The sequence below is a fragment of the Sceloporus occidentalis genome, unplaced genomic scaffold (genome assembly GCF_023333645.1).
Source record: "Sceloporus occidentalis isolate IW3139 unplaced genomic scaffold, rSceOcc1.0.p SCAF_192, whole genome shotgun sequence".
NCBI lineage: Eukaryota > Metazoa > Chordata > Lepidosauria > Squamata > Phrynosomatidae > Sceloporus > Sceloporus occidentalis.
In genome coordinates this window covers 1,407,069-1,430,709 of record NW_028317172.1, presented here as the reverse complement: position 1 = coordinate 1,430,709, position 23,641 = coordinate 1,407,069, and the positions used below count along the sequence as shown (strand labels likewise).

Sequence of the window (23,641 nt, the reverse complement as noted above, 5' to 3'; positions counted from 1 at the left end):
AGTAAAAGTGCAGTATTGCAGTTTTTTCCTGTCCAAAAAACTACAGTATTACTTCAGAAAAACTGCAGTAATTTTTTGTAAGGGAATTGCAAGAGGCTAAATGTATAATATCCTCAGACAGCCTTAGATGGGCTAGGAGTAGGATGGGAAATGGGCAGAGTGGGAGAGGGGATGTGGTTCAGAAACAAGAAAATCCACAGACGTCGCTTCAACTGCACGGTTTTAGTCAGGGCGCAGGTTCGCAGCCTGCCCAAGCGAGTTTGGTATAAGCAATAATCAAAATGTTTTTTGCCCAACAATGCACAGAGGATAAGGCCGTATTTGCTTGATTATAAGATGACCAGTGTTCCCTCTAAGCTGTGCGCTTGTGCGCGCGCACATAGCTTTTTTAGAGAGCGCACGTCCAAAACAATTTTTCCCAAAAAAACACCAGTATTCACTATAACGCATTTCATCCGAAATTTCATCCGAAATTGACTTGTTCGTAGGCCATTCCCTTGCTCAGAGAAAGAAGAAATTGACCCAGAGAACTGGGGAAGCAGCAATTCAGCCGTAGAGTCTGTGTCAAGGTTATGAATGTACCTTAGCTAGCTAAACTAGTTTCTGCATTTATGAGGGCTAGGTAACAATTTTAATTGATGTTTTCGGTTCTCTATGATAAGAAGTTTACAGCCAACGCCAGGTTTTATCATTCACTGTATTTATTTCATTTTTGGTAGCACATCTCTATTATGGACTGCAAATTCCTGTAATATTTGCTATAATTATCTGCTCATAACAGACTGACTGAGTGCATACAAATTATTATTTCTTGTTTAGGTCTCTCGGCTGCGAAACTTCTGGTGGAATCAGGACTAAGTGTTGTGGTTCTAGAGGCAAGAGACAGAGTTGGAGGAAGAACGTTCACTGTTAAGGTGAGATAATGAAACACGGATAACATTTAATAATTTAAATTACAATACATTTTGTAATATCGCCAAAAACCCTTTGAGTGTCAGGGGTTAGGACACATATTTCCCCATGAGGGGTCTGGACAATTTTCGTATTTTGGTTTTATTTACAATTTGGGTTACAACCTTAGAAACAGTTTACACTTTAACTAAAATAACCTATTTCTTTTTTTTTTTCAAGACAAATTAAGCTAAATGCATGGCCAAGTATGCACTGTAATACAATATATATAGTGCAAAAAAGACACACAAAAAATCAATCCAAATAGTAAACATCTTAGAAACTAAAATAGGACAGTCTATTGCCCCTGACTCTCCCATTATAGAAGAATGCATATTAAAGTACTTCGTGAGTACTTTAACCCCTTAATGACAATTGCCGGTTCTGGCACGACACGGAAAAACAAGTCGTTTACGACAATTGACGTGCCAGAACCGGCACGTCTTTAAACGGGTGCAGAAAGCGATCTACGTTCGCTTTCTGCACCCAAACGGCGTTGCTGTAATGCCTCGACCTCGAGGCATTCAGCAACGCCACGATCGGCACCAGGGGCCATGTTTTGGCCCGTTTTAAAAGCGTTTAGGAGGCGATCAACGATCACCTCCTAAACCTAAATGGTGTCGCTGGAATGCCTCGATCAGGAGGCATCCAGCGACACCAAACACTTACCTCTGGATGGACTGTGACCGCTCCGGATGTGTTTGTGGTGAAGAGGAGAGCAGAGGTATAAAAATGGAGCATTTGTGGTGTATGATGTCCTCAGGTAAACAGGATATAGTATTTTTTGCTGATTTTCTGATAGATTTGCTGAGGTGAAACAGGAGGGAGGAGTGACACCCTACAGGACGAGGGCTTTGTTTTTATAATACATAATTTAATTGAGGTAGCATTTGGTGGTCAGACAAAGAAGAGATAATGTTGGAGAACTTGGTGGCCATCACAGTGTTTTTCATGTAGTCTCTTTGGTGAATGTATGTAGGACAGAGCTAAATAGAGCCCAGTCCACATATTGGCTGCCAAATGCTGTTTGGATTGGATTGGATTTTTTTACACCTCATTGTATTTTTTTTTACACCTTATGCTAAATATTTGGGTTCTCATTTCAATATGTTCCATTTTTGCTACGTGGGTGCCTAGCAAATGCATTTTAGTGAAATGATTAATGTAAAGCACTACGGAATCTGCTGGCGCTATATCAATAAATGTAATTTAATAGAAAGGGTTTATGCATGTTTCATGAATAAAACTTCATTTTTGTTATCAAGAAAATAAATACGGTTTATACAATGTATCAGATAGTTTACTTTAAATGAAAAATGTTTTGCTTTATTACCAGAATGACAAAGTAAAATATGTTGACCTTGGGGGAGCATATGTGGGTCCAACTCAGAACAGAATTCTTCGAATTGCTAAAGAATTTGCAGTGGAAACCTACAAAGTAAATGAAGCCCAGCGTCTCATTCATCATGTTGAGGTAAGAATTACGGTATATTTTAAAAGGAATTTTTCCATCTCAATCCAGTCAAGTATCTGCCAGAAAGCCTAAACTAAATTATTTTAACAAAACTTTCTATAGCCTGTGTATTGTTTTTTTCACATTTTTTTTTTTTATATTCCATTTTAATGATACAATTTAACTCCAGAGAAGCTGAGATCTGTCTCAAGATCTCAAGCCGTCACTCTCTGATCAATTTTCTGCCCTTAAATGATTTACCTATTCTAAACCCCAAAGGCTTTGGCGTTACAAAGACTGTCTGAACTGTTCAACACCAATAGTGAATTTCATAATAGAGGGAGTAATGATGTAATAGTGAGGAATAATCATGCACAACAGGAAGTTAAGATAGCTAGTGTCATAGTATACACATAAGGTGGGTGCACAGTCTTTCTGTAAAGACACCCATAATGCACATTTACGACCCTGTGCACAAAATGTTTCCTAAAATAATTGTTGACTGATTAATTTATGTCTATAACTTAAGAACATATATTACATTTTACTAGTACAATATCCTAGTTCTTCACCAAGGAAAGTATGTTAAACCTCCACACATTCAAAATTATGTAAATCTGTCACACAAAACTGTTCAGCTGCTTCTATAGTCAATTAATATTTGAATTACATTGACTACAATCGAATCGGCTTATATTAATTGGCATTTAGTGCATAAATGCTCCTAATGAAACGTCCCAGAGGATATTTAGTATTTATTTATCTTCTGTGTTCTGTGGGTGTCATTACATGAAATTCTATTGTAATTTCTAAACTAAATAATTGCTTATACCAGTTTAGTTTTTTTCCTATTTGGGATGGTTGTATGTATTGGAGAAGGTAAGGGTGGGGGTGGCTGGGCCATGTTAATGGTGCTGTTTTACTTAGATAAAATATTGCTTTCTCCTGTAAGTCAAGCAAATGAGCGTTGGTTGATCTCCCCTTTTAACATTTCTCCTTAAGCTTTAATCACATAACAACAACACAGAAACATTTAAGAAGCTTTTTTTAATTTCTATACAAATTTTTTTGTATATTGTATTTCTATCATCTGCGAATACTAGGACCTAGCGAATTTCAGAGAATCATAGAAAGGAAATTCTGCACCACCTCTCTTGGTAAATTTGGTCACTCTTTATTGCAGCAAAATTGTTTTTGTAAATTTTACATAAACACTGGATAAATCTGGCTTTAAATAGGTTCAGATTTATACTTCACAGAGCCGTAATTATGGTAACAACAATTCTGGCCCAAAATTCTGCATGCTCTTTTCCGGTAACTATGAAATGGTGCTGACCACATATCTTACATTTAATCAAGGAATGAAGTCTTGAAATTATTCATCTTTTTATTTTCAATAAAAAAACTGTTATGTCTTTATGTATACCGACCTTTAAAATATAACTGTGTTGGCCATATTTCTATTGTGCAGGTTTTGCTTTTTTGTTTTTTAAATCTAGTAGGTATATTTTTTATTTTACTGATGCATGTGCCGGGTTCCAAACACTTCAACACTCTCAGCTAGTTTAAGGGGTTGTCTGTCTTTCTTCTCTTCTATCATTTTACCCTCATCTCATCTATGTTCTCTATTCTCAATTTTCCATCTTTTTTTCTCTAAACGTATCTCTTTCTCCTCCTCTTTCTCTCCCTTTCCCCATTTTTCTCCCAGTCCTCCCTCTTCTATGTTTTGCTCTATTTGTATTCCCTCCTTTGCTTTCTCCTTCTTCACTCTTTTCTCTCATCTTTCTTTGCTCTTTATGCTTTTCTTGACCCTGTAATTTGATTTTCTTTATTTTTTTCTTTATTACCTTCTTCTCCTCTTTCTATTTCTTTCTGCCATCTCATTTGTCTTTTGTTTCTTGTCTCTCCTCTCCAACCTCTTATTGCACTGTACTAAACCAGGCATTTTAGCTGTCACTGTTAACACCATCCCAGTAGCCACACACATGACCATACCATAGCCACACCACAAGACACACCCTGTCAAATATTGACCAGGAAGCAAACGCAAGCAAATCATTTACATTAACTGTATATTAAAGACAATGAAATATCTTGGAAAACTGAAAACTGATGACTTGGGTCTTCGTGATTCAGTTAATAGGGCTTTGCATACCCTTGTATGGTTTTTAAATCCAGATTAAAAAGTTTGACAACTCTGGACTTGCTTTATCAGACACAACAATGGTCAGCTGCCTATAGATAATGGACATGTGATCACCTTCTGAATCAAAGAGGCCACACATTTTTACATCAGCTACTTGAGCAGAATTGATAGTTAGTGGGAGGGTTTATTAGGCAAAGGCCTAGCCAGTACATAACTGAACATAATTACAAACCAGGATAAAACCCACATCCCCCACAACCCCATCTGGAGTCATTCAAAATCTAATCAAGATCAAACTTTTAAAAAAAAATGATATATAAAAGAGTCACATAGAATGCAGATGTGGTCTGTAACAGGTGCAGACTGCAGAGGGGGTTTGTAGCAAGTGCAGACAGCAGACTGCACAGCTGCACGGTACCAGCCATAAGAGAAGTCAAAGTCCATGCCAAATAGGTCCAAATCCAGGTGATCCAAATCAAATGCAGTACATGGGGTACATTATTTAATATGGAGGATGTTAAATAAAGTAAAAAAAACCCTGATGCTTTAATTTAAGTCCCGGGCAGGCGCCCCTGTTGCCATGGCGCCCTGTGCGGCCGCACAAGTCGCAAACCCCTAAGGCCGGCCCTGATGACACAAACCAGTATAAAATAAAGAAAACCCCGGCTTACAATTTGTTGTCTGGTCAGCGTTCTTCTTATTATACACACTAATACATTTGGATGAAAAACACTTAATATTACTACAAAAATGTTGGCTGTGGTATAACTAGGTCTATGGTTTCACAAAAATGAAACCATGGAAAATGCATTTGTATTTGGCTCCACCTAGTGACAGACTGGAGCAAATAGACCACAAAAGTATACTATGCCAAGCTCAAGAACAAACAAGAAACCATATTTTTTTGGTAATATCCAAATTATCAATAATAATAATCTGTAGTAATTTTGTAGAGGTATTAACAGTCATCCTATGGTAAAAGTCCAGGAATATTAGAAACAAGCTAGGTTATTAGTAGTAAACGTTTTAGTGAATATTATATAAGATTGAGATAAGGAAACTGGAGTCCTTTGCTGAAGTCAAGAGGCTTTTTGGGATTCCGTTTGGGATCTCTTCTTCAGATTGAAATACTGAAATGTGGTGAATGGCAGGAATAACTTCTATAATTACCTTTTTATTATGACCTTTTCTTTGCAAAGCATAGAAACTCATATTACAAATATTACACTGGTATATTTATACACAGCTGGGATAGAACTGTTAATAGTTTTAGCTAATGGTACAGGTATTCAATAACATGGAATAGTATACAAAGTTACTGCACAATAAATTGACATATTTCTAGCTACCAAACACATTATATGAATACATTTTGTGTATGCACATACATATTTATTTTACCATTAGTGAACATGGTTTATTTAGACATTTACTATATAGATAATTTGGAGGGATTTGGGTTCTAGCTCTTTTTCAGACTGTAAAAAAATCAGAAAATCCAGAACACTTTTTCATCATCTCATTGCAAGAGCAGTAAGCAGCATGCGTAACTGAATAAAGATAGTTTTAAACTGGAAAAGTTATAATGGTAAAACTCAAAGCAACTAAGTACTCTCAACCAGCAAATTGTATATTCATGAAAAGTCAACTTGCTGTTCAAGTGAACACTGTGAGCCTCCAGGCAAGTTCTCATCAAGTTAAAATTGACATTTGTTGAGTTTGCACTTTGTAGCTGCCATATTGAGTGCTGTCAGGTTGGTTGTTGAGTCTGTCAGTCAAGTTGGTTATGCAAGTTTGCATTCACTTCTGTCATGCATGTCTGACAGTTGTCAGCCAAGTTGGTTTTCATGTTTACTGGTATAGATGTTCATGATGTTCTGGACCGACTCATCTCATGGAAATTCAAAGTACTGGTAACTAGTAATTGACTCTAAATCTGCAAAATACTATGTTCACAATTTTAACTAGTAATTTGTTAAGGCTATGTCAAATTGAGTTTACTTGACTTGGGCCACTAGCATTTTCCATCACCTGACAAGTATGATTTAATTAAGATTGGCAAGAAATAGTGCATGTAGTGCAATGTATTGTGGTACAACCACCATTGCCTAAGGTATATATATATATATATACAGTATATAGTAGATGCTGTATAGTTCTCAAGTGGAGAAGAGTTGATCTTTATTCACCCTGGTGCAATCTAGGGCTACAAGTATCTCCTCTGCTGAACTGCTAAAACAGCATTGGGGACCCATTCAATGTTCCTTCTAAATGTTCAACAGTTGAGAACCTGCTTCAGAAGTTATAAGTATAAATATTGTCTCATGTGTTTTGTGCGTGGGTGAAGATTTATAAAAGGCCATGACCAGTTTTTAGATTTATAGTCCTATGTGGGAACTAAATAACATGAAACGTTTTCACTAATTTGACTTTGTGTGTTGTAGGGTAAATCATATGCCTTCAAAGGTCCCTTCCCTCCAATGTGGAACCCTATTGTCTATTTGGATTACAATAACCTGTGGAGGACCATGGATAAAATGGGAGAAGAGGTATGACTGCAAAAATAGAATACATAGATACCTTATTATGTCATTAATATATATTTAACCACTGGGCGCAGAAATGAATTCAGCCATCAATCAACTGTTTAAGTCTACGTTTATCTGAATATCTGTGTAACTGAATATATGGATAGCATAGTTATCAAATGCATGGTCGTCAGAGACACATAACTGTCAGAAACAAAATGGAACGCAATTCCTCCTGCACTTCTTTCCTCCTCGATGTACATGACTTTTTTTAGAAGCTCCGAATGTTTGCTCGGTAGGAACCTTCACATACCTGGGAACCTGCCAGATTTGATCCAGAGTCTCTTGCTGAAGGGCACCTTCCCAATGAATTTGGATAATTTCTTTCAATCACCAGGCATGGAAGTAAAACTTAATTCCACTTCCTTCTCCGTTTCTGCCCACTTTCTATCTGCACCCCATCTTCTTCCCACATAGTCTAAACGAGCAAACCCATACCTATGTGCAAAAAAGAAGGGAATTCCCAGGTCAACAACACTGGGAAGTTCTCGGGTATGAGTGTTCCACCATCCAAAAAGCACAAAAGCGCTAATGGTAACATAAAATGTGTTTTGAAATGTCTGCTCTGCCAACCCTTTATACTAAAATTAAAGTGTTTCTCTTTGACTATTTGATGTTGGTAGGTGTGTATGTAACAGAGATATAACATTATTTTCTATAATCTGATCACCTGTGTATGCCCGATGTATGTCCCACAATACTTTAAAGCCTCAAATTTGGTCTTGCAGGTGCCATTCAATTTTTAGCAGCAAAAGAAATAACCTTTTTCTATAGTGCCTAAATTAACCATTGATCCAGATTAGCAATCCATGGGGTCCTAGGCAAAGTACCAATACATGGGAACGTTTGGACTCTGGCTACCTGGAGCCTACCCTTGTGAGACACGGCCAGGACTGCCCACTGATGTTGGTGGGGTGTCCCGCTGATGTCTGTGGGCTGTTCTGTTGATATTGCGAGAAACACTCCCATTTAAAAGGGAAATGGGTGGGGAGTGGGGCATGTCAAGACCCCAGTGCATTTGAGTATTGACCCGTAGAACCAGAGAAGCAGCCAAAACTGGAGGGATTCCAGGTATGCCAAAACCCCTCCCAAATGCTTTTCATATGGTGTAGTTTGATACAACAACCCATATCTTCCCTATTAACACCAAACTGTTTAACAAAGCTTTCAATTTCCCTCCTTATCATTCTCTCTCACCATTAATGTTTGAGCAATATGTCCATGTGCTAGCGTTGGCAGAGATATGTGAGGTACAGAATCCACAAGTCCTGTATAATTGCAAAATGAAGGAAATGTTCTGAGATAACACTGTGTGAAAAGGGTAGGTAATCTTTAATGTCCTTCCACAGCACTAAACAATTATACCTTTGATCACAACTACCTTAAAAAATGTAATTCACTGTATAAATCTCCATGAACAATTTTTTAAACTACTTCATAGATGGTATTATGTTCCTACTACTCTATTTAAAATATCTGGAATTAATTCCAACAAATGTTGGAGATGTAAACTTGAATTGGGAACAGCGGCCCATATTTGGTGGAACTGCGACAGATTAATTAATTTAAAACTCGAAGTTATGAACCTTTTTAAAGACCTATTTGGAATACAATGGAGCTTTTCTCCCGAATCCTTTCTATTTCACATAGACATGCCTTTCAAAAACAAATCAAATCTATACTTAGCTCAGTAGCGTATCTAACGGGGGGCGGTCCGCACCGGGTGCCGCTCATCAGGGGTTTGCCAACTTGCCGGCACCCCTCCATAGACGGACAGTAATGTCCGCCGCTGGAGGAGCAGGCTCGGAAGGGAGCAGTATCGGAGGTCCTTAACAGACTTCCGATACCGCTCCCTTGCGATCCGCGCGGCAATTGCTGCTGTGTGCCGGGGTTTGTTGTCAGATCCCAGCGCACAACACTGAAGCCGCGCCCACCGCCGTCCATGCCCTCTGAACCGGAAGAAGACAGAAGAAGAGGAGCGAAGAGCAGGAAAAGGAGCTGAATGCTGTAAGGAGAAAAGAGGAAAGGTAGGAAAGCATTCAGTGAGAGTGGATTGGTATGTGTGGATTAGTATATGTGTGGATTAGTATATGTGTGGATTAGTATATGTGTGGATTGGTAAATGTGGATTGGTAAATGTGGCTTGGTATGTGTGGCTTGGTAAGTGTGGCTTGGTAAGTGTGGCTTGGTAAGTGTGGCTTGGTATGTGTGGATTGATATGTGTGGATTGGTAAATGTGTGAGAGTGATGGGTGTTATGCTGTACCATTGCCAATGTCTTTTTCATTATATAATTATGCTCTAAAAGTACATCATAACTCCCATCACTCTATACTGTTCCATACAGTGGCAGAGCTGGGGGACAGAGGCCTTGCACCCCCACCGCAGGACTCCTGAAAGGTAAGTGAACTTCAAAGGGGGGAGAGGGTAGATAGTTAGTAGGGGGTAGATAGGGAGAAGGGAGTGAGAAGGGGTACATAGAGCAGAAGGGGGTAGATAGAGCAGAAAGGGGTAGATAGGGCAGAAACGAGTGAGAATTGGTAGATCGAGAGAAGGGAGGAAGGAGGGTAGCAAGAATATTGAAATAAAGAGTCAGAATGAGAGAGAGAAAATGAATGGATTAATGTGTGGATGAATTGTGTGAATGAGTGAGAGAATTAATGAACTTGTGATAATGCATCAATTAATATGTGTAAATAATTTGTGTGAAAGAATAAATAATTGTGTGAATGAATTGTGTGAATGCAGTTGATCTATACCTGCAATGCTATGTTTCCGTACATTATTATTGTATACCTGCAAATACAGGATTTGTATGTCTGATTCTATGCCTCCAGTGCTGAATTCACATGTGAACAATAATAATAACAATATATATATATATATATATATAATTGCTAACAGCAGTCACACTCCTATCATGCCCAGGCAACCAGTACATGCTAGAACCTGGGTATGCCTGGGCGTGATAGCTGTTAACAATTATATATATATATTAATATTGCTATTTTATTTTTTTTGTCCAATTTTGATGTGTTACTTACTTTTAATAAAAGTGTGAGATTTTGTTATGGTGTGGGGGGGTCATTTTCGGTTTTAGCCAAGTAAATGCTGAATTTTTGGTTTCGGTACAGAATTTTCATGTTGGTGCATTTCTGCTAAGCCAGACACTGAAGTGGTAGGCCTATACCACATCAATGTTTGGCTTAGTATATAGTGATAAGTGTTATGCTACACTATTGTCAATGTCAGACTCAGTATATAGTGATAGGTGTTATGCTGTACCACTGTCATTGTCTGCCTCAGTATATAGTGATAGGTGTTATGCTCTACCCCGTGAATGTCTGCCTCTGTATATAGTGATAGGTGTAATGCTGTACCCGTCAATGTCTGCCTCATTATATAGTGATGGGGGTTATGCTGTACCCTCGTCAATGTGTGCCTCAGTATATATAGATAGGTGTTATGCTGTACCACCTTCATTGTCTGTGCCATTATATAACGATAGAAGCTATGCAGTTTTAAAGTGTGGGGGGGGGGGTGCCACATACAGGATCCGCCCCAGGTGCCAAATACTCTAGGTACGCCCCTGACTTAGCTATTAACATATTTGCAGCAACAAAAATTTGCATTGCGCGTAATTGGAAATCAGATGTAGTTCCGACTTGGTCACAAATTCTGAATCAAATTGATTAGCAATATAAAATGGAGAAACATTTTTTCAGAACACATAACAGTTTAAAAAAATATGACTTAATCTACTCTGATTTGGTTTGATTCTACTACCTTGGCAATTATGTCTCCTTCTTTACTTCTTCATACCCCTGATAGCCATTAAGCCTGAATACGACCTGGCTGTAGTTTAGGCTGCCGTCTGCTGTGTGAATGTTTTTAGATTATTATTAGTATTATAATTATACATTACAATTTGGATATTGGAAAAGAAATCGGACACATAAGGAAATTTACATAACTGAGAATATTGCTTGGTTCTTTTCTTTCTTTTTTCCTATCAACCTTGATGCTGTGATGTATTTTACCATTTCTGGAATGGTTGTTGTTGGAACTATTTAAATTTAATAAAAAGAATAAATAATAAAAAAAATTTAATTAGCAGGTGAATAATGCCTCCAAAAATATATTTGTTGCAGATTCCTAATGAGGCTCCTTGGATGGCTCCACATGCAGATGAATGGGATAAAATAACAATGAAGGAATTAATTGATAAACTTTGCTGGACCAAGTAAGATTTAATCATACAATATACTTTATTCTAACAAACTGCAGAATGAGCATTTTTCTATAAATCTGAAAATTGTATTATTTGAAATAAGAATTGTAAGACATATAGTTTAAGATTATCTGTTCTGCAAGCATTTTATTTTCTCTACTATCAGTTTTATGAACATGTTTCTAATTACATAGTATTAGTGAAAATTAAACCGTATATCAAGTCCTTTATAAGATGTTTCTAAACGTATATACAAACATGCAATATGCATTTTAGATTTTATGAACATTTGGAGAACTGGGAATTTGACAAGTTCCAACAGGCTCTGATTTAATGTCATCCATCTTCAGATTGCGGGGCAGTGTTTGAACATTCATCTCCCCCACCCAGGTTCTACGTATGTCACAGCTCTAAAAGGCTAACTTGGCCTAGCCCCATCCTTGATTATGCATGGTTAGTCATTGTCCCTATGTACAGTTATCCCATACTCACAGCTACACCACCTTATATGAAAGGTGTGTGTATATATGTGTGGCACCTTAAAGCTCCAGGGAGATGTTTTGTTGGCGTCATTGGGGTGGAACATTTGGAGACCACAAATGTTCCATTCCCACTCACAGTGGGTCGATGCTAAATCCTGCAAGAGACTGGATGGTTGGATCCAGGCTGCATCAGGTGCAGGTGCCGGACATTTAAAACTTTGGAGGTGGGATGTTAAGAAGTTCCCCTGTGCTCCAAGGGCAAGCAAAGGTTCTGAAGATCTCTGAGCCAATACCTGCCTGCCTGTGTGTATGTGTGTATAAATATATATATATATATATATATATCGTTTTGCTCTGATAAAGAATTTTCATCTATTTTTTCAAAAGCATATTAGGTACAACTTGATTGCTAAACTGTTGCCTTTCCAGGTTTAACACATAATTCATGGACAACTCCCCAAGTAGCTGAACTCATTGTATTTGCTAAACAGTGAGATGTAGCGGGCCCTCTCTTATGAAAATGAAGTTGATGAAATGAAACTGTGCTTTAATAAAACACCATTTATGAAGGGCCAAAACGGGTCACATTCTCATGCAAGAAGGCCCAAGTTTGCATATATGAAAAAGTTTTACCAATATGCTAACTACATGCATTACACTACACATATGCCCTACTTTCCACAAGTAATCACTAGACATTTGCAGTGACTCATTACTCCCATGTATAAAGTAAATTTAAACCAAATTACAATATGACATAAGGGATTATGTTTCAGAACAGAAACCTTTCCTTAGACATCTACTTCCTGTAGCATATTTGCAATATATTTGTAGAATATTTGTACTAGCCTTTTTTTTTTGTTCATGTGGTTGTTTTCTTTTTCTTTCCTAGTACAGCAAAGAAGTTTGCTACCCTTTTTGTGAATGTAAATGTGACCTCGGAGCCCCACGAAGTGTCAGCCCTTTGGTTCCTATGGTATGTAAAACAGTGTGGAGGAACCACCAGAATATTTTCAACATCTAATGGAGGGCAGGTAAGAATAGAAAAAAAATATATGGTGAACTTTTTAAATGAGTGCTGCTACATACACCATTTCTGGGATATGGTGATATCATGAAATAATTTTATGCTATTTTAAATTTACTTTTTATTTTATGATTTGAAAATTGCAAGAAAGTATTATTTTCATTTCCCAAGGAGAGAAAGTTTGTTGGTGGATCTGGACAGATTAGTGAAAAGATGGCAGATTTTCTACAAGGACGTGTAAAGCTACAAAGACCCGTAGTACGCATTGATCAGTCAGGTGATCAAATAACAGTGGAAACACTAAATCACGAAATTTACGAGGTAATCAAATCAATTACTGTTTTATTAATTTGGTATAATTATTGTTTGTCTTCTGACAGATTACTATTATCAGTATTTTTCTTAAGGCCTAGGGAGCAGCACAACAAAATACTGCCAAACTCCATTTTGTTTTTGTTATTGTTTCTAGGCCAAATATGTTATCAGTGCCATTCCACCCACTCTTTGCTTGAAAATCCATTTTAAACCTGAATTGCCACCACTGAGAAACCAGCTTATCAATCGTGTCCCCATGGGCTCCGTAATAAAGTGTATGGTCTACTACAAAGAAGCCTTCTGGAGGAAAAAAGGTGTATTCACAGTATTTCAATTGATGTTCTCACTATTTATAGAAATACAGCTTTTTCCTGAAGCATTGTACAATGGGAAGATATTTTAAGATTTAATAACACAAGGTGTGTAGGAGGCTATGCTGAAACCTTCTATACCATGAACGACATAACACAGCATTCTAGAATATGTGCAATTTACCGTCAAGACAAATGTGAATCCTACCAATGCCTCAAGAAAACAAAATTAATTTGTTATTATTTAGTGTAGAGTTGTCATCATTATTTATTCAAGCATTCTGATTATTACATTTATTTTAATGGCATTGAAGACCGGGCTATATTTTAACATTTCAAAGCATACATCTTTTTCTGTGATCACTAAAATATTAAAACACTCTCTAAAAAACCTGTCTGTATGTGGTTGACCTTGGGGAGCTGGGAAAACTCTGGATAATAAATGACTGATTATAATTATTAGCAAACAAAATGTAAACACTAATATATATATATAATGGTCATTGCCTTGTAAGATGGAGTCCTAGGCATATAAATGTTAAGGCCTTCCAAGCTTCAAGTTTTTTTGGACTTTTGTGGTGGCCTGCAGCTCTCAAATAATATCTCAGCCCACTGATGTTGAACAGTACTGTAAGACAGAGTTATTGAGTGATTAAGCAATAATTTATTGCAATAATGTGAAAATATTTAGCTCATTATTTATTTTTTAGATTATTGTGGAAGTATGATTATAGAGGATGAAAATGCAGCCATTGGACTTACTCTTGATGATACGAAGCCAGATGGCACAGTACCTGCTATAATGGGGTATGACACTTCACATCACTGAAAAAACATAGAATATACAACTACCGTTATCAAAAAAGTTCAGTTTTGCATGCATAGGAACCTGTAAATAACTAAAAATAGCAAGCTGTGCTTGTTAGGGAGACAGGACAAACTCTAGAACATGTGGAGCATGTCAAATGATAGGCTATCATTTAATATGAGATGCAATTAAAAATACCTTTTGCATCTTAGAAATATAACTTGCTTAATTACAATAGAATACCTTGTGCTTTTGTGTCATCACATCTTCAGTAACTGCTATTTCTTCCTTATTGACAATTGCACTGCTTACAAATTTAGTAGAACTTTTCAGTTCAGTTGACAGTTTCAGAACTCTGTTTCATTAAACAAATTCCACGTTAAATTGTATGTTTACATCCAGTATAATCAAGGTCCCACCCAGAACTGGACTGGAGAAAACTGGCCCTGGTGCTTTGAAGCCAGAGGATTATAAACCACATACAGTGCCCTCCACAAATATATCCCTCCTTGGTAAATATGAAAATTTGTCTTTATTGTTTAAGCTTTTGATCTTTTCTTCAGACAATACACAAAAAGCTCTGTTCTTATGGATAGCAACAATTGCAAATAATATACGGTTTTATAAAAAAGAAAAAATAATGAAATGTGCTAAATATATGTGAGCTACAAATACTGGTACCTTTTTAGTCAATAATTTGTGTTACCTCCCTTTTCCAAGTCTTCTCCTATAATGTCTGATGAGGTTGGAAAATACATGGCTCCAGATCCTTCAAATTTCAAGGTCGACGCTCAGTTCATCTCACAAGTCAGGGGGACTGGGGTGGCCATGGTAGGACCTTTATTTTGCAGTTAGAAAACCATTTTTGATGTATATTTTGGATCATTGACCGGATGGAAGATCCAACCATGGACCATTTTAAGCTTTCTGGCAGAGGCAGTCAGGTGTTCAATTAATATCTGTTGATATTTAATCCATGATGCCAAAATGTCCAGAAAAACAGCCCCGACACATTAAACAGCCACCACTATATTTAACTGTGGGCATGAGGTACTTTTCCATTTTGCTGACCTCTGGTGTTGGTTGCCAAAAAGCTCTTTTTTGGTTTCATCTGAACCCATTAAGACTCAATCCCATATGAAGTTCCAGTAGTGTCTGGCAAACTGAAGATAATTGAGTTTGTTTTCGGATGAGAGTAGAGTTTTTTTTTTAATCTCTTCCAAATAACTTGTGGTGATGTAGGTGACGTCAGATTATACTTGTGGAGCTATATTTCTTGGTTTTACCCATTGTGATGAATGACTAAGGGAATTATGTGTTACGTAATATTTATACCCCCGTGAATAGCAAGTCACAGTTGGACAATTTTCTGTTCTTAGTTACCCAGGTATACTAAAACATGTAATATATATACCGTATTTGCTCGATTATAAGACGACCCTGATTATAAGACGACCCCCCAAAATCTGAATATTAACTTAGGAAAAATAGAAAAAGCCTGAATATAAGACGACCCTAAAGGAAAAAAGTTTTACCAGTAAATGTTAATTCATGTAAACTATTTTTTTAAATAAAAGCTATGATTGAGAAAAATATTTTTTTTGTTTTTATTTCCTTGTATTTTCCAACCTGTCCCCCAGTTACGCACATCTGCCCCCAGGCTTGCCACACCAATATGGCACTGTGGCCCATGATATGCCTTTTAACCCTCTATATGCCACTGTGCCCCATGGTATGCCTGTTGACCCCCTATGTGCCACTCTGCCTCCAGAAATGCCTTATACCCCTATATCCCATTCTGGCATTTAGGGGGTTAAAAGGCATATTATGGGGCAGAGTGGCATATAGGGAGGTATAAGGCATTTCAGGAGGCAGAGTGCTCTATTAAATGCCCCCTTAACGCCACTCTGCCTCCTGAAATGCCTTATACCTCCCTATATGCCACTCTGCCCCATAATATGCCTTTTAACCCCCTAAGTGCCAGAGTGGCATATAGGGGTATAAGGCATTCCAGAAATGCCCTATGCCCCCATTTAACACGCACACACACACACACTTACCGGTGCTTCCAATTTCCTGCTGTATTGCCGGGGCATTGGGTTGACGTCTCCTTCCGCTGCAGCCGGAAGGAGGTGGAGTTGGCAGCGGGGGTTTGTCTGCGTCCGTCGCGCATACCTTCCCCGGCTGTCAGAGATCAGAGTTCCCCGCGGTGCAGGGGATCTGGATCTTAGTCTCATAATCAGACCTCTATTTGAGGTCTGATTAGAAGACGACCCCGATTAGAAGACGAGGGGTATTTTCCAGAGCATTTGCTCTGAAAAAAACCTTGTCTTATAATCGAGCAAATACGGTATATATATATATACCGTATTTGCTCGATTATAAGACGAGGTTTTTTTCAGAGCAAATGCTCTGAAAAATACCCCTCGTCTTCTAATCGGGGTCGTCTTCTAATCAGACCTCAAATAGAGTCTGATTAGGAGACTAAGATCCAGATCCCCCGCACCGCTGCAGGGGACCTGGATCCTCCTGTCTCACCCCCCCCCCCCATCATACACACTTACCGGTGCTTCCTGCTGTATTGCCGGGGCAGCGGGTTGACGTCTACGCGATCCGCGTAGACAACGTCCGCTGCAGCCGGAAGGAGGTGTGGCTAGCAGCGGGGGTTGTCTGCGTCCGTCGCGTAGACCTTCCCCGACTGTCAGAGATCTCTGATCTCTGACAGCCGGGGAAAGTATACGCGACGGACGCATACAAACCCCCGCTGCCAACTCCACCTCCTTCCGGCTGCAGCAGAAGGCGACGTCAACCCGCTGCCCCGGCTGGAAGCACCGGTAAGAGAGGGCTGAGAGGGGAAAGAGGGGAGAGAGGAGAGAGGAGAGGGGAGGGGAGGGGGGGAGAGAGTGTGTGTGTGTGTGTTAGTTAAATGGGGGCATAGGGCATTTCTGGAGTGGCGTTAAGGGGGCATTTAATAGAGCACTCTGCCTCCTGAAATGCCTTATACCTCCCTATATGCCACTCTGCCCCATAATATGCCTTTTAACCCCCTAAATGCCAGAGTGGCATATAGGGGTATAAGGCATTTCTGGAGGCAGAGTGCTCTATACAATGCCTTTTAACTCCCTTAATGCCACTCTGCCTCCTGAAATGCCTTATACCTCCCTATATGCCACTCTGCCCCATAATATGCATTTTAACCCCCTAAATGCCAGAATGGGATATAGGGGTATAAGGCATTTCTGGAGGCAGAGTGGCATATAGGGGGTCAAAAGGCATACCATGGGGCACAGTGGCATATAGAGGGTTAAAAGGCATATCATGGGCCACAGTGCCATATTGGTGTGGCAAGCCTGGGGGCAGATGTGCGTAACTGGGGGACAGGCTGGAAAATACAAGAAATAAAAACAAAAAAAATATTTTTCTCAATCATAGCTTTTATTAAAAAAATAGTTTACATGAATTAACATTTACTGGTAAAACTTTTTTCCTTTAGGGTCGTCTTATATTCAGGCTTTTTCTTTTTTCCTAAGTTAATATTCAGATTTTGGGGGGTCGTCTTATAATCAGGGTCGTCTTATAATCGAGCAAATACGGTATATACTTTAACTAAATTTTTCTCATGGGAAATCATAGAGGTGCCATTAATTGTGGCACACATATATTTAACAATTTGTGTTGTGTTTGTAATTGTTAAATATACATGAGAGTATTTTTGAAGAAAAGATCAAAAGGTTAAACAATAAAGACACATTTTCACAGCATTCTTTCCTCATATTTGGCAAGGGTGATATTTGTGGAGGGCATTGCACGTGCATCGCCTTGCTGGATGCATATGGCAGCACTCTATGTTCTTACCTCAGCTGCCTAGACTTTGACAATGGACAGCCACAGGTTTTCAGCAATGGGCTGCACACTGAAGAAATGGCTTGGTCGCACAACCAGCAATAATGGCTGTAGCCCATCAGGTGTTTGTTCAGTGTGCCTCATGGCCAGTCCGGGCTTGGACCCAACTTTGTTAATGAGCTCATGAATATTCACAAAATTACTGCTCCCTTCACTGATATGAATACATTAAAAAGGGTTCATCAAGTTTTTAAACCATTTAGTAGAATTGCTTCCATTAAACTCTTAAAAAATGATATGTAGACACTCAACACCAGTACTACATAATTAGAAGGTATGTGTAAATGTGAAGTGACGCAGTTTTATTATTGGAAGAGGGTTTTATTGTTAATATCGCTGTTAGAAAAAATATTATTGACTGTACATCCTTATATATTTACACTCTTTGTTGCTTTGATTAGCTTTATTCTGGCCCGTAAATCAAGAAGACTGGCTCACCTCACAAAAGAAGAGCGGTAAAGTTAAAATGATTTCTTTGTTTCTTTCTTTTGTGTTATATTATTCTAGAGGATACATGATTCTTAGCTGATCCCTACTCTATGGTGCTTGTAAAGTTTAATTTCTTACTTTTAACTGTAGAGATCCTGAAATACAGAAGCTCAATATCTAAAGAATCATTAGTATTAAGAGTCCATTATATATTTTGGTCTGTTTATTATTTACATTTCATTCATAAATATATAATTTCATGTATTCAACATCAAAAGTAATGGATATAGTTTTAAAAAACATAAATTGTACTTTATGCAATATATATATATATATATACATACAAATACGCTGATTTGATATGAATGTTCTTAAATACTGACTGTCGCTAACATAAAATGCATTGTGTCTTTTAGGAAAATTAAAATTTGTGAGCTCTATGCAAAGGTACTGGGTTCAGAAGAAGCTCTTCATGTAAGTGTTTCATTTTGTTTTAGCTATTGCATGTTTGCTGAATATCCACAATTTTATAGTATGGCCAGGGCACATGGCCCCCTCCACAGACACCAGAGTCTGTAGGCAGAGTTCTCTGTAACGACCAACCCAGACCTAGAAAAAGAGAATTTAGCAGGATCTACACTGCCTGTTTTTTGTCCCCGCTGTAAAAAAAAAAATCTAATCTAATTTTCTCCTTGGTCATGTTTTATGTTAGCCACAGGAAAGACATAACGTTATTTAGAGTCATTGTGTGGTTTCATTGCTTGTTACAAAGTTTTCTATATACTTGGTGCTTGAGTTCAAAATATTGTATATTGTATCTAACAATCAACTCCATATCTTATTCTTTAATAATATGTGAACTTAATATCATAAAAAACAGGTCAATTACTAGTGCCAGATCACTTTTGATAACACATATATGTTTTATAATTGATTTTGGAACAGCCAGTACATTATGAAGAAAAAAACTGGTGTGAGGAACAATATTCCGGAGGATGTTACACAGCGTATTTCCCGCCAGGAATAATGACACAGTATGGCAGGTAATGTAGAACATACAATACTTTAAGAATAAAAGAACAGTCATCTACGAACATGGATTATTTAAGTATATATATATATATATATATATATATATATATATATATATATATATATATATATATATATATATATATATATATATATACTACATGCATACACAAGCAAATAATAAAAAAAGATAAAGAAGTTATTTACCTAATTATTTCCCCCATCAGTTTTGTCTTATATGGCGGCCCTAAGTGCTGCATGTGCATACTTGCTCAAGCAGACACAGAAGATTGTTGGTGTTTTTGCATGTGCATGAAGCCCACAAGGCAGCCATGTTTGTAGTTTGTGTCTCTATGCCATCTGTACCTGACAGCATAGAGATAACAGGGACAGTTTAATGTTTAAACTATTTATTCGCCTATACATTTGTTACCCAATTGGTAGGTGGTAAACTACCCTGTACAAAGTGACACATTGTCATTTTTCAGTTACAGTAATTGTTTACATATCCTATCTTGGACCAGAAAATATCCTATCTTGGACCAGAAAATACTAACCTGAATACAGATTCGCAATTTGCTTACATTCTTAATCAAATAACTTTTATCAGAGAAATTGTTTGTTCTATGGGTTTTTTTTATTAGAGCACGAGAATAAAACACAGTTACACCAAATGGTGCAATCCAAGGTCTTCCCTTCCCTGTTGAAGAAAACACAAGAAACTACTAAGGGGCCTTCAATGACTTAGCTAACCCTAGAAATAAAGAAGACTGTAGGAGAGAAGGTTGATCACCCTGGAAGCTAATTAAAAGTCAAGTTTCATTGTGTATAAATATAAAATCAAAGTATTAACATCACTCTACCATATCAACAGACTTCATTCGCTACAATCATTACTTTGTGAGTTAGCGGAACTCACAAATCGGCTTAAACAGGTTTATGACTATATTTGGTAGTCTACATCACCAGATGTCTAGTTTTTATGCTGTCATTTGCGTTTTTTGTCTATATATTGTTAAAAAATTAAGGAGGGGGTTGCGAACTGGACTGTGCGCACTTGAATAAAGAAGCTCTTGCTTATTCAACTCATTGAACTGGCGTCGTCAAACAATATTTTTCTTCTTTGTTGTCATATGCAAATAATTTACCATTTCAAAGAGTTCTACGCCAGCCGTTTGGTCGGATTTTCTTTGCTGGGACAGAAACAGCAACTGAATGGAGTGGATATCTTGAAGGGGCTGTTCAGGCTGGGGAGAGAGCTGTCAGAGAGGTATCATCAATACGATTATTTCTATTGTGTGCAAATAATGTATTAAATCTAGACAGAAGAAATTATACTTTTTGAATAGTTTGTATTTTATTTACTTGCATGTGGCATTTTTAATGGGGAAAATTAGGATAGTAAAAACGTTAAAACATTGCTGACATTCCTGCCAGCCCTTTCTAAAGTAAAGGTTACTTGGAAAAAAGTAATATTTCTTTGTATTATAATTTTTAATGCTGTTAGTCTATTAAATTTAGCCTGAGAACAACTTTATCTTTGTGGCTGGATTCAAACTGTCTTCTCCTGATTGTTCTGTTTGGCAGATCATTTATGTAAAAAATCAGCAACATAATTTGCCAGATATAAGTAGTTGAATTCAGGGAGCAGATATCAACTAAATATTTGATATTTATAAAGATGCATTTCTTGACAATTTTATAGCTTGGGTGTTTCATTGTTGATTTCTTTGCTCTAAATTAATTATATAATGGATTTGCATGCATTGTTTCAGATATTATTTACCATGGGAAAAATTCCAGAGAGTGAAATATGGATGCCAGAGCCACCGTCATTGGTAAGACATGACAAATAATATTTCTATTTTTTTCACATTTATTGTTTTGGAATGGTATGTACCTTTCCTTTGTTCTTTCTTTATCCTATATTTTATTGTAATTGCTGCATAATTACCTTCTAAAACTGTTTCTGATCCAACCCCAACAGATATATACCATAATAGTAAAGTATAGTACCATACTTTACATACAGAACTAACTTTAGTTTTGATATTTTATTTCAGGATGTCCCAGCTGTGCCCATTAGTACTACGTTTTTGGAAAGGAACTTACCATCTGTGCAGGGTTTATTTCGAATCGTTGGCTTTTCAACATTTCTTACAGCTACAGCTCTGATAGGTCTGTTTGCTTACAAGAAGGGACTGCTCAGCCGTTCCTAAAAAAATGAAAAACCTACAACTTCCTGCCTCATGTATGGATCCATAAACTCAGCTGTGAAATATCTTTTTCTGCGCAATGTAAAGCAGTATCTTAATAAAGTTATTTGATCCTAAAGTTGTAATTAACAAAATTGGCATATGCTTGTTTTCCTGTATTTTAGCATTTTTGATTTTGAAATTAATTATATTGATGGATTGAAGATGTTTTGGTGTAGATTATTGTATTACTCCATTTAACATATTTAAGATGATTAGTAAGTTAATACCTAACACATCTTACCTTAAGACATCTAACAAAGTGAAGGTCCACAGGGAAGATATGGCCCTTCTAGACTTTATAGACCAGGCTTTCTGAGACATTTAAAGGACAATTGTGAGGGAGAAAAATGGTACTTTATATATTATATCACTAATAACAACATAATTTCAGTAAACCTTTAATGAAATGATATAGGAAATACCTTTACAGTATTTCAGCTCCCACACTCCCCATATAGCGTGCTGGGTGCATCCATATTGCATAAAATATTTATCAGCTTACCATGCATTCGGTAAATGTCACATGCAGATGGCGACATGCATCTTCGGTCAGGGCCAACCTATATTTTATATGGATATGGATGCGCCCAACATACTATATGGGGAGTGTGAGAGCTGAGAAAAAGGATATTTCCTTTATCCTTTCATTAAAGTTTTATTGCAATTTTGTTGTTGTTAGTGTTTAAGGAATTTAAAGATTTATTTTTCTCACTACAGTTTTCTCGTAGATGCTTCATTATTTACTAAATGCATCTCATCAAGTGTTGCAAAACAATAGCTTTTGTTGGTAATTATAGGTTGCCTGCAGCCTCACAGCTGTTGTACATTGTAAATCCTACTATCTTCCATACACAACATTTATATAAGGAAATTATACACTAAAAGTTTATAAAATTGCTGTCATTACTAAACAGTGATAAATGTTAAACCAAAATGTAAAATATCACTTATATCACTATTACAATCTGTCACATATCTGAAATGAACAAATCTCAAAAATATTGGTTATTCAGGCAATTCATTTTTTATTAGAAGAAAAGAAAGAGATATGGATTATTGATAATATAGTATAATATCACCATAGTTTGTTCAAGCTATTTATTCTTGTGCACAAAGACAGAAGACAACCAAGAGGAGACAACCATCAAGAGACAAATTTTAATGAATCTGTTTAAACGTATGATTGGAATCTTGCGAACATCAGTGTAATCTTTTGGTATTTAGAACAAAGCAAATAAAATATTCCTATAATAATCTCTTATAAAAAATCCATTAAAATTGAGTTCAATATGCATTGATAAATAAAAAAAATATGGACTGAGGTGCAACTACAGGATATTAATCTATATAAAGCATTTGTTTGCAGTTCTTCTAAAAAGTTTTCTAACTTTCATAATCTTTTATGACCCTTGGTTTCTCTCTTTAACAACCTTTGTAAGTCATTTTATTTTTGTCAACAAAGGCTCAGATGGTGAATAACAAAAATGCCATTGCTACAAACCCCTGGCTCACAGGGGTGACCACTAATACTGGCACTGCCAACATAGATTTTTACACTGACTCTCACAAGCTCTAGATACAGAGTCCCTCTTTCGGGCTTTATTATCCCAGGGATTTCTATAAGCACAGGGGAATCCATGTGATGTCACTGGTGACATCACTAGCAGGGTTCCTGTGTACAGCAATCAGGGTGTTCCCCAGTAAGGTT

General features: G+C 37.2%; 1 protein-coding gene across 1 annotated transcript; it reads left to right on the top strand.

Moving 5' to 3' along the window:
- The first annotated feature begins 824 nt into the window (after positions 1-824).
- Positions 825-21,894, top strand: LOC149278379 (amine oxidase [flavin-containing]-like). Its single transcript, XM_089502054.1, has 14 exons — positions 825-914; positions 2,288-2,425; positions 6,995-7,099; positions 11,289-11,380; positions 12,743-12,884; positions 13,049-13,198; positions 13,347-13,506; positions 14,214-14,310; positions 18,616-18,669; positions 19,060-19,117; positions 19,589-19,686; positions 20,834-20,945; positions 21,451-21,513; positions 21,739-21,894. Exons 3-14 carry the CDS (start codon positions 7,031-7,033, stop codon positions 21,892-21,894), a joined length of 1,251 nt encoding a protein of 416 aa, XP_089358180.1. The 5' UTR covers positions 825-914; positions 2,288-2,425; positions 6,995-7,030.
- The last annotated feature ends 1,747 nt before the right edge of the window (positions 21,895-23,641 follow it).